The following is a 12,358-nucleotide window of genomic DNA, read 5'->3' on the forward strand; positions in this document are numbered from 1 at the left end:
CATACACAAGCAGAGGGAAAAGCAGGCTCCCAAGGGAGCCTAATGTGGAACTTGAACCCAGAACCCTAGGATCATGACCTGAGCTGAAGGCAGATGCTTAACCCACTGAGCCACCCAGGCATCCTGAGGAGCAGAAGCGGGGGGAGAAGGAGAATCTGAAGCGGACTCTGCTCAGAGAGGAGCCCTATTCTGGGCCTGATCTCAGAATCCTGAGACATGACCTGAGCTGAAATCAAGAGTCTGACTCTTAACCAACTTGCCACCCAGGTGCTCCTTGTCTCTCAATTTTAATTTGGTCTTTATGCACATGTGAGCATCTTTATATAATTTTAGAAATATTAATTTTAGAAATATTAATTGTAATTAATTGTAGAAAAAATTTTGGTTTACTTTTGAATTTAAAATTATCTAGGGGGCGGCTGGGTGGCACAGCGGTTAAGCGTCTGCCTTCGGCTCAGGGCGTGATCCCGGCGTTATGGGATTGAGCCCCACATCAGACTCCTCTGCTGTGAGCCTGCTTCTTCCTCTCCCACTCCCCCTGCTTGTGTTCCCTCTCTCACTGGCTGTCTCTATCTCTGTCAAATAAATAAATAAAATCTTTAAAAAATAAAATAATCTAGTAAACATGCTAAAAGATGACTTTAAAAATTTTTTTTAAAAAATCCAGTTAATTACCATATAGTATTATATTAGTTTCATGTGTACAATATAGTAATTCAAAAGTTCCATATAAAAGATGACTTTAAAAAAAAAAGATTTTATTTATTTATTTGTCAGAGAGAGAGAGAGAGCACAAGCAGAGCAGCAGGCAGATGAGGAACAGGCTCCCTCCTGAGCAGGGAGCCCAATGCAGGACTCCATCCTAGAACCCTGGGACCATGACCCTAGCGGAAGGCAGACGCTTAACCGACTGAGCCACCCAGGTGTCCCAAAAGATGCCTTTTTTTATGATAAGGTAATAATACTCACTCCTGCTAGTCTTTTTCTTTCTTTCTTTCTTTTTTTAAAAATTCTGTTTTTAAGTAATCTCTACAACCAGCGTGGGTCTAAAACTCATGACCCTGGGTGCGCCTGGGTGGCACAGCGGTTGGGCGTCTGCCTTCGGCTCAGGGCGTGATCCCGGCGTTATGGGATCGAGCCCCACATCAGGCTCCTCTGCTGTGAGCCTGCTTCTTCCTCTCCCACTCCTCCTGCTTGTGTTCCCTCTCTCGCTGGCTGTCTCTATCTCTGTCAAATAAATAAATAAAATCTTAAAAAAAAAAACAAACCCATGACCCTGAGACCAAGAGTCACATCCTCTACCAAGTTAGCCAGCCAGGCACCCTCCTCTCCTAGTCTTTTTTTCTACATAAATATTGATAGATACCTCTTTTTTTTTTTTTTTTTTACAAAATTTTACTTTTATCTTCATAAAATTTTGCTACAAAATGATTGTGTAAGGCTTTTCTGTGGGACATTTAGATTACTTCCTTTTTTTGTCATTATTCAAAATGTCCTTCTTGATTATTTCCTGGAAGTACAATTATGGGGACAAAAAGGTGAACATTTTAAAACATCTTGAGAGACTTTTCCATGTTCTTCATAGTTTTTTGAAATAGCTGAGCAATCTCATTGCTGTTATGTTTATTCAGTTGTTCCTCTGTTCCTCTAAGGTTGAACATCGATACCAGCAATTCTCAAGAGAGGTGATTTTGTCTCCTAGAGAACATTGGGAATATCTAGAGACATTTTCAGTTGTTACAATTGTTGAGGGGTATTATTGGCATCTAGTGGGTAGAAGCCAGGGATTCTGCTGAAAATCCTGCAATGCACAGGACAGCTCTTACAACAGAATTTTCTGGTCCAAAATATCAATAGTGTGGAGATCAAGAAATTTTTGTTGTTGTGTTATATATAGCACACACCAAAATCCATATACCATTTTTCTTTTGAAATTATTTGAAATACATTTTCCTTTTTAAAAGATTTTATTTACTTATTTATTTGAGAGAGTACAGAGCGAGAGTGAGAGAGCACAAGCAGGGGGAGTGGCAGAAGCAGGCTCCCCGCGGAGCAGGGAGCCCAATGTGGGGCTCAATCCCAGGACCCTGGGATCATGACCTGAGCCAAAGGCAGACACTTAACCAACTGAGCCACTCAGGTGCCCCTGAAATAAATTTTCAAGAGAGGACTTACAGGGTCAAAGTACATAAATATTTGTATGCCTTTCTCTCTCTCTCTTTTTTTTTAGGGAGATAGAGAGTGCTCCAGTGGGGGGAAGGGCGGAAGGAGAATGTTAAGCAGGCTTCACACTCCAGATCACGACCTGAGCCGACATAAAGCTGGGTGTTCAACCAACTGAGCCACCTAGGCACCCCTGTAACGTTTCTTGATAATAGATTTCTTTTTTTTTTCAAGATTCTATTTATTTATTTGACAGAGAGAGAGAGAGAATACTAGCAGGGGGAGCGGCAGGAAGAGGGAGAAGCAGACTCCTGCTGATCAGGGGTCCATCCTAGGTCCCTGGGATCGTGACCTGAGCCGAAGACAGGCTCTTAACCAACTGAGCCACCCAGGCACCCCTCTTGATTATAGATTTCTACCTTGTTTCCAAAATAGTTATGTCACTTGATATGATTATGTATTTATTTCTCTGCAGGCTAGGGAGATTTGATTTTCCTAGGATGCATTAAATGCATCCACTTCACACTTTTATATAGGCCGTATCTAGAGATTTGGGCTAGAGCACAATTCTTCTGGCTTGATCTGAGAATGATTCTTAGTTTGACTTTGGAGTGACTGAAAGTGATTTCTGGTTTGACTTTTGGGCAATACATATGTTTTGTTTTAGGAGATTTTTATTATTTATTTATTTATTTATTTATTTTTAAAAAAGATTTTATTTATTTATTCGACAGAGATAGAGACAGCCAGTGAGAGAGGGAACACAAGCAGGGGGAGTGGGAGAGGAAGTGGGAGAGGAAGAAGCAGGCTCGTAGCAGAGGAGCCTGATGTGGGGCTCGATCCCAACACCGGGATCACGCCCTGAGCCGAAGGCAGATGCTTAACCGCTGTGCCACCCAGGCACCCCTAGGAGATTTTTGATTCCAGAAACATTTTATTCTTTCTGTCTTCCTTGGATTCTGATATACCTTGGGTTGAAATTTCTCTTGCATAATTGAAGACTCTTCAGTACAGATACAGGAGGAATTCAGGAGTTCAACCAACCAATATAAGGAGAGGAGGAGCCTGTGGAGGCAAAGAAGACAAAAATATTTGTATACTTTTTGTTTTTCCAAAAGTATTCATTTATGATTATATGTAAGGAAAAGAGGATATTAAAAAAAAAAAGAGGCTATATAAACTATGTAATTGAAACCTCATTCTTGGAAGAGTGTTGAAAGAGAAGGAGAGAAGGAAAAAAAAAGGTCCATAGATAGAATAATAACTCTATTAGCTATAGTTTTCTTTAAAAAAAAAAGTGAATGTATTCGAACGATTATGTAAAGTTCCTAGTGTGTGGTGCTCTTAGACCAAAATATGTTTCTTTCTTTTTTTTTTTTTTAAGATCTTACTTATGGAGCACCTGGGTTGCTCAGTTGGTAAGCATCCGCCTTCAGCTCAGGTCGTGATCTCAGGGTGCTGGGATCTAGCCCCACATTGGGCTTCCTGCTCAGCAGGGAGTCTGCTTCTGCCTCTCCCTCTGCCCCTCCCCCCTGCTCATGTATGCATGTGTGCGCAGGCGCACAAGTGGGGGGGGGCGGCAGGCAGAAGGAGAGGGAGAATCCGACTCCCCGCTGAGCAGGGAGCCCAATGTGGGGCTTAATCCCAGGACCCTGGGATCATGACCTGAGCTGAAGGCAGATACTTCACCGACTGAGCCACCCAGGTGCCCCCAAAATATGTTTCTAATACTTTTTCCCAGTATTATCTAGCCCTGGGTCAGACAATTCAATGCTTCTATTATTTTAAAATGAGGGTCTTTTTTTTTTTTAGATTTTTTTGTCTTTAAGTTATCACTCTACTCAATGTGGGGCTTGAACTCACAACCCCAAGATCAGGAGCCACATGCTCTAGAGACTGAGACAGCTAGGCACCCCTTCAAGTGAGTCTTAAAATATTAAGAAACTGTAGTACTAAAACTTTCCAAGGTCTTCTGTCATTCAAATAGTTTTCTCAGGTCTCCCTTTGAGAAAGGTGGTTTTTCTTTTTGGTCTTTCATCCTATTATTATTATTATTATTTAAGATTTATTTATTTGAGAGAGACAGAGACTGAAAGAGAGAACAAGAGCAGTGGGACAGCGGAAGGACAGAGGAAGAGGGAGCATCAGTCTCCCACCCGGGCTGGGAGCCCAGTGTGGGGCTAGATCCCAGGACCCTGAGATCATGACCTGAGCCGAAGCAGACTAACCGACTGAGACACCCAGGTGCCCCTTTATTATTATTTTTAATTAATTTTATTTATCTTTTTGAGAGAGTGAAAGTGTGGGGAGGCAGAGGGAGAGAATCTTTTTTTTTTTTTTTTTAAGATTTTATTTATTTGAGAGAGGGGGAGAGCAGGAGGGGGAGAAGCAGGCTCCCCGCTAAGCAGGGAGCCTGATGTAGGGCTCAATGCGGGGCTGGATCCTAGAACCCTGGGATCATGACCTGAGCTGAAGGCAGACGCTAACCATCTGAGCCACCCAGGCGCCAGAAGAGAGAGAATCTTAAGCAGGCTCCATGCTAAGTGCAGAGCCCCACGTGGGGCTTGATCTCACACAACCAAGATCATGACCTGAGCAAAAATCAAGAGTTGGACACTTAACTCACTGCCACCCACATGCCCCAAGATTTTAAGTAATTTCTATACCCAATGTGATCAAGAGTCACATGCTTGAAAAAAAAAAAAGAGTTGCATGGTTTACTGAGCCAGCCAGGGACCCCCTGAATGTTCATTTTACTTTCAGAAAATATTAGGCCTCTTTTTACTCCCTGGAAAATGGACATGAACGCTTTCCTCATACTTCATAGCCACATCACTGGTGTTAGAAACACTTAGATTAGTGAAACTGTAACATTTGGAAAATGCGTCAATACATAGATGGCAGAACACTGTGGAATTTAGTGCAAAACTGCATTAAAGTTCATCCTATTGATGGTTGTCTTCAGAGACAAGGATTTAGATGAAATTGTGATAGCCACGAGGATTTTTCTTCCTTTGCTTAACCATCTGTACCTCAAAAGAACTACTGGGGTGACAGGATTTTCCTAACCACTCCATCTTTTTCTACCAATTCAAATAGGCCGTTCAGAAGAACCTCAGAGAAGGGAGCGTTTTGAAATTATATCCTGTTTTCAGATCAAATTTCTTTTCTAAATAAAAGCAGCTGCTACATTTTCAGGCTGCATTTCCTAAGACTTATCTTTAAATTTCTAATTATCTTCGATTCGTTCAAAAAGTCGCTTGTTAATTTAGAAACAGTCCTATTTTCTTCTCTGTAGGTGTATTTGCAAATACGGCATTTATAAAATAAATTACTCCTTTAAGTTATTGGAGCACTTCTGAGTTTTCCATAAGGTCTGGGATTCCCTGATTTGAGTCCCCTTTTCTGCTGTGCTTTCGTGAGATAACAAACCAGTATTTGTATTTAATTAAGCAAGCCCAGCTGTCTCGATTTCACAGTTGTTTCAGCCGCTTTAATTTTGTCTGCGTGCCTTTCGAGCGTTTTGGGGTGGGAGTGGCGACGATTGCCTTCGTACACAAACCCAGTGGACCGACAAGGATTGTGAAAGGACTGGATACCATTCAGAGAAGCAGCTGCGACGACGTTAACTTGCAGACCAAACAGGAGCGAGAACAGACAGAGTCGGGAGATGCCACCGGCTGGCTCACTCCGGGGCCGGGGCCTGCACTCAGACCAGAACGGCCGCCCCAGCCCGCGCACGCGCAGCCGCAAAGCCGCGGCTCCCGCCGTCTCCGGGGGCCTTTTCTCTGGCTGGCGCGGGGCTGTCCGCGGCGGCGCCTGACCTGGCTGAAGGGTTACTGTGAGGACAGGCTGCCTTGGCTCTGTTTTCCTTGTCGTGTTGTCGCCGGCCAGGAAGGAGGGACACGTGTAGAATGTCGCGGAGGGAGGATCGTGGACGAGAGGCGAGGCCTTTGCGGCGTTGGGGGTTTCGGCCTGCAGGCAGTGCAGGAGGCGCTCGGGAGGGGGGTCCTCTCTCGCAGCCGGCTGTGAGCGGGAGGCCTGAGCCGGGAGCTTTGGCGGCGGTGCAAGTTCCACGGGGCTGAGGCGAGGCGCTATGGAGGAACTCGACGGCGAGCCGACCGTCACTGTAAGGGCGCCTGCGACGGTCATGCCTTCGCGGTCCGAGGATTGTGTCTGCTTGGTCATTGTATGCTTGTCTACCTCCCGCGAGGCTCCTGGCCCCCTCCCTCAGCTCACTTGCCACAGTTCGGAGGTCCCATTAGGTGCTCGTGTTTGGGTCGCAGTGGTCGCTTGGTTTCTGCTCTTGTTTGTATACTCAGAAATGCCTGGCTCGGAGGCCTCACTCCATCTCTCACCCTCTCTTGTCTTCCCGACTTTCCCATCCCACTTCCCTCGCTTTTCCTGTTGGGCTAGTGCTCTAGTGAGCGGGCTCGGACCAAGCAGAGGTCGAAGGGGCTTTTTTCCTTCCGCAGAGCTAAGCTTTGTATCGCAACCCCGTGAGCTTGGCTTCTGCTTCTTGTGTCGTGCTGGCCTAAGATTTACTAAAAGTATTTGTTCTCGGAGACTTCTTGTTCTTATTGCTCTGTTTGCTTTCACTTCTGTCTGGACTGTCAAGAGGGTGTCAAATGTGAATGATTTATGATGTTCGTAAAGAGATTCGTGGCCCTTATATACGAGATAAGTACCGATCCTTCTGCCTGGAAGATTCTGTTTTTCTCTCAGATGTATTTCATTTTTCAAATGCAAGAACCAGCACCGTCCTTCTCAGGAAAGCCTTTCCTTAACCTCCCTGACTAGGGCAAATATTTCTGTCCATTTTTGGCTTGTTCTGCTCCTCTTACCTCTTGGTAAGTTGTAAGCTTCACTAAATTGCAGGTAGCTTGATGTTGTATTTATTGCTTTTGAGAAGGTTGAGATGCCTGCAGTTTTCAGCTAAAGCTATCAGATGGAAAAGCAGTGTCTGAAAAAACCAAAGATTAAAGATGGGGGTCATTTCAAAGCTAACTGGACAAAATGAGACGTGAGATCATAAATAGCAGTTAATGTGGGTTGTTACTCTATAAAACTTACTACTGTAGAGAGTTAAATTTTAAGACCTGTATAAATTACTTTAAATATTATATATCAAGGACTGTGTCAGTGGGAAGAAAAATTAGACTATCAGAATCACTGGAACTTTTTCAAACTACACATCTTCTTGCCTTTCCCTCCTCCACTTATGTCAGAATCTTTCGATGGGGGCACCTTTCCAGTAACCTGCACAACCTTGAGGAGTCACTATTTTGATATTGAGCCATGATAATTAGCCTTGCTTTTACAAATTGAGGATGATCTAAGCATGTTTTTAACACCAGTGATGATGATGAACTTGCGATAGCTCAGCTCAACGCTGGTGTTGGGGAGATGAGGTAGGAAACTGATTGACCTTGTTGACACAGCCTTACAGAGAGGCGTTTTCTTGATAGAACTCCATAGTCTAGAGTCTGAACCTCAACTATGCAAGTTCAAACTCAGTCATGTCTGTATTTGAGAGGTAATCTGTTCTTTGAGTTTACTCTAAGCACAGTCTCAAGAGACTGATGAATAATCCTGGATATCATCGAGTCACCTTTTATGGCAGCTGTGTCTGCTCTTCACACAATTGCTTCTTATTAAGGCACATGAAGGCCAGTTAGTAATCAGATTTAAGGATGTTTACGTATAGATTCAAAGTAGAGAATAGAATAATCGAGTCATTTTTCTAGACCAGCGGTCTTACCCTTTTGATTCAAAGATGGTTAAGTAATGGAAGTTAGAGGTTTTGTTTTGTTTTAAGATTTTATTTATTTGAGAGAGAGAGAGAATGAGCATAGTAGGGGGAGCGGCAGAGGGAGAAGCAAACTACCTACTGAGCAGGGAGCCCGATGCGGGGCCAGATCCCAGGACCTTGGGATCCTTACCTGAGCCAAAGGCAAACGCTTAATCGACTGAGCCACTCAGGCGCCCTTAAGTAACAGTTTTTGTTGCCTGCTCTGTTTTGTTTCTTCTAAGATAAATCCCTAGTAGTAGATTTGCTTGGTTATGGGACAGATTCATATTTAACTAAAATAAACTGTCATTTCTCCAAATACCATTTTCGCACCAGCCAAGTGTAAGAGTTCATTTGTTCCACATCCTCATCAACTGTTCGTAAGGTAAATCTTTTTAAGTTTTAGCCATTGCCATTCTGGTAGGTATGTAGTGGTAGTTCGTTATCACTTTGATTTGTATTTCCCTAATGATGAAAGATACTGAGCATCTTTTTATATGCTTTGGTGATGTGGCTGTTAAAATCTTTTGCCCGTTTTGTTATTGGGTATTTTATTAATGAATTGTAAGAGTTCTTTATATATTCCAGATATCAAATATGTGTTTTGCAGATATTTTCCCAGTCTGTGGCTTACCTTTACATCTTCTTAATACTATCTTTTGAAGAACAAAAGTTTAATTTTGATGAAGTCCCAATTTATAAATTGTTCTGTAGTTCGTGTTTTTTGTGTCCTTTCTTTGCTTACATTAAGATCAAAAAGATTTTCTAGTATGCTTTTGAAATTTTACAGATTTTGCTCTACATTTGTGTCTTAATTTATATTGTCTATGGTGTGAGGTTTATTTTCTGCATATGGGTACCCATTTGCTTCAGTACCACAGTGTGTAACGCTTCCCTTGCCTGGCCTATTTATCCATTAAGAGTCTGCTAAAACATCCCCTCTTGTGTTTATCTCTGCCTTAGCATTTCTCCACTTTTCTTACTGCCTGGTTTTTTTTATTGGACTTCCTCAGTAGACTGTTAGCTTTTGGAGGGCAGAAACTGTATTACACTTCATTGTATTTCTAGAACACAGTATAGAAAAAGGCTTACTAGACATTGCTTAGTTGTCGAATGACTGCATTAGCCCTTCCTAAGAACTGACTGAACTTGTCTTGAGACCACATTATTGCCAGCCAAATTTATTCTCTGCCAAAAATATTTATGGAGTGCCAACTTTGTGCCAGGGTCTCTTCTAGGCAGTGAATGAGAATCCCGGAATCCCCTGCCCTTGTGAGCTTTTATCTATTTACAGGGCAAGGTAATACCCATGTAGGAGAGTCATTTCAGGCACTGAGAAATGGTGTTGCAGTCTTATGAGAGTTGATGGTGGCTTGGGTTAGACTGGTAGACATGGTAAGTGGTTGGATTCAGGCTTATTTAACGGTAGAACAGGATTTACCGATTGGACAAAGGTGGTAAGGGAAAGGGAAGAATCAAAGATTACTCTTAACAGTTGAGGAGGGCTTTGTTCCAGTGGGGGAATGGAATGAGACTTGGAGATGAGCATCAAGAGTCCTTTTTTGGTTCTGATGTTATGGATATAGCTCTAGAGGTTAGGTAACCTATAAAGGTGTGGATTAGGTAGTTGGATATATGAGGCTGAGGCTCAAAGGGGTTGATTTCAGTTGGAGAGAAAAATTGAGAGTCCTCATCGAAGAGATGGCACAGAAGCCATGCTATTGGAGGGCTCCTTTTAGTAAGTAACAAACAGTTCAATTTCTTTCTTCTTTTTTTTTTTTTAAGATACAATTTATTTATTCATGAGAGAGAGGGGGAGAGGGAGAAGCAGATTCCCTGCAGAACAGGGAGCCCGGTGTGGACTCGATCCCAGGACCCAGGGTTCACAGCCTCAGCTAAAGGCAGACATTTAACCAACTGAGCCAGCCAGGTGCCCCCAAACTGTTCAGTTTCTTTTCTATTTTTTTTTAAATTCCCTTTTTCTGAACTATGGATTGTTAAGTTACAATATAGTAATTGATTAGGGATAGCTTTCCTTCTTATCAACACTTGTGAAGTGGCAGGCTGGGTTGAGGTGCCCAGGAAAGCTCACTTGCTTATTCAGGGTTTAACAGACTGGGCTCATCTCAGCCACACTCAGCTGTCTACACAGATTAGTACTTAACTTTCATGACCACTTGTTTCTAGGGTTCTATTTGCAAATCATTTGAAAGCAAAGCCTTTAGTAAAAATAACAGTGTCTGTGCCTATTTTTTTTTTTTTTTTACTAGTTGATTCCGGGAGTGAATTCAAAGAAGAAGCAAATGTGTTTTGATTGGGGCCCAGGGGAGATGCTGGTGTGTGAAACCTCCTTCAACAAAAAAGGTAGGTTTTTGGGGTTTTTTTTCTTCTAGGTTATCCATCTTGTCACATTTGGTTGTTTTTTTCCTTTATTCTCTCAGATTTAACTGAGACAAGAAACAGTTGAACTTACTTTGTACCATTTTCATTTTTGAACCTTTAGCTGTTTAAGATTTTCATTAATTTATGGGATCTGGAAGATGTTGAGTCCAGGAAAAAAATTAATAATCTTTGTGGTGTTCCTTTATATTTAAAATTTCAAGTTTTTCCCCCTTCTTGTTCAGAATGACTAATTCCCTTGACAGCAGCCCCCTTACTGTGAAACTGTAGCTCTCATAGTCCTTTTGTAGTATTGTGAACTTGATGAATTCTGTTAGCTGTTGATATAAAGCACAAAAGATCTGGAGAGTGCAGTGGTTCTTCCTTTTTTCTCTAAGCTCCTTCAGGTTTTGGACATGGATCTTTCCTTTCTGTTACAGACTCCTCTAGTAGCAAGGTAAAACTAAATTTTGACATTTGATTTTGCTTTCTCCATCTCAAGAGAAATCTCGGGAAATGTTGAAGATACTTTCTTGCAAATCTTTGACAGGTTCTTTATCCAAATGTGGAGGTTTTCCTCTTTTATAAAGAGGGGATTGATCTAATAGAAGTCTTACAATTTTGGCAAATCATGTGGTGCAGTTCATGCAATTTTGAAGTGATGTAGGTAAAAAAAAATTTTTTTTCAATGTAGTTTTTCTTGATTTTATTGTTAACAATTGTCCCTGATGTTGCCAAATGTTTATGGGATATTTTAGTATTAAAGATCTCAGGTTTGGCAGAGCCCTAGAAGCTGCTAAAGGGACAGTTGCTTAGAAGAGAACCTTCTTTGAATATGTCTGCCCTCTTTTCATACTTAATGGGAAAGCTTATCAGCATTTTTAGTTTGTCCTCGATTGCTGGAAACATGAGGTTTTCTGTTTATGTCTATTGAAATCTCATTAGAGACAAGCCGTTGAACATCATCACAGCTTGTTCAAGAAGCTTTTATATAAGAAATTTCCACAAGTTGGTGGTTTATAATTTATCATTATAGAGCCTTTTTCTCATTGTTGCAAAATAGTTTAGTCAACTCTTGATTCTTTGTTTTAGGGGTAATGAAAGTACAAAATAATATAGAAATATTTATTTGAATTTGAGATGATATAAATTTCGGCTATGTGTTTTTCTTTTCTTTTTTTTAAGATTATTTATTTATTTATTAGAGACAGCGAGAGTGCATGTGCATGAGCAGGGTCAGAGGGCGAGGGAGAGGGAAACGCAGACTCCACTGAGCAGGGAGCCCAACACAGGGCTCTATCCCAGGACTCTGGGATCACTACCTGAGCTGAAGGCAGATGCTTAACTGACTGAGCCACCCAGGAGCCCCTCGGCTGCAGGTTTATCTTACTTATTGAGTTATACATAGGCTAATATTAAGTGACTTTAATTTTTTTCAGCATATTTCAATCAACGGAATCAAAACACAGTTCCAAAATAAGATCGAGTCCCATGTTGGGCCTAGAGCTTACTTTTATTTAATAGGTTTTGTTTTTAAGTAATATCTATACCCCATGTGGGGCTCAAGCTCACAACCTTGTGGTAAAGAGTTGCACGCTCTACCCATTGATCCAGCCAGGCACCCCAGACCTAGAGCTTACTTTAAAAAAATAAAAGAAAAAGTAGTTTTAAAAAATAATTCATACCCCTTTTTTTTTTTTTATAGCAGGCGTGTGAGTGGGGAGTTGGGGGCAGAGGGAAAGGGAGAGAGAAAATCTTAAGCAGGCTCCATGTCCAGTGTAGAGGCTGACGTGGGGCCCCATCTCACAACCCTGAGATCACAACCTGAGCCAAAATCAAGAGTTGGACTCTTAACTGACTGAGCCACCCAGGTACCCCCATTCATACTTTTTATTTATTTTTTTAAAGATTTTATTTATTTGAGAGAGTGAGAGCAGGAGAGGAGCACGAGTGGGGTGAAGGGCACAGGGAGAAGCAGACTCCCCACTGAGCAGGGAGTCGGATGTGGGGCTCCATCCTAGGATT

At 42.0% G+C, this 12,358-nt stretch overlaps 1 protein-coding gene across 2 annotated transcripts in view; it reads left to right on the forward strand.

The window, feature by feature from the left end:
• Positions 1-6,102: 6,102 nt before the first annotated feature.
• The window catches only part of NUP85 (nucleoporin 85), a 32,319-nt gene continuing 26,063 nt past the window's right edge, over positions 6,103-12,358 (forward strand). Inside the window, exons 1-2 of one of the 2 annotated variants that reach the window (XM_034641143.1) lie at positions 6,103-6,292; positions 10,225-10,318. In XM_034641143.1, the coding sequence (XP_034497034.1) occupies positions 6,260-6,292; positions 10,225-10,318 (127 nt within the window). In that variant the 5' untranslated portion in view covers positions 6,103-6,259. The remainder of the gene's footprint in view (positions 6,293-10,224; positions 10,319-12,358) is intronic. The other variant, XM_019800305.2, reaches the window with a different exon arrangement.

Source organism: Ailuropoda melanoleuca, chromosome 13, assembly GCF_002007445.2.
Source record: "Ailuropoda melanoleuca isolate Jingjing chromosome 13, ASM200744v2, whole genome shotgun sequence".
In the NCBI taxonomy this organism is placed as follows: Eukaryota; Metazoa; Chordata; class Mammalia; order Carnivora; family Ursidae; genus Ailuropoda; species Ailuropoda melanoleuca.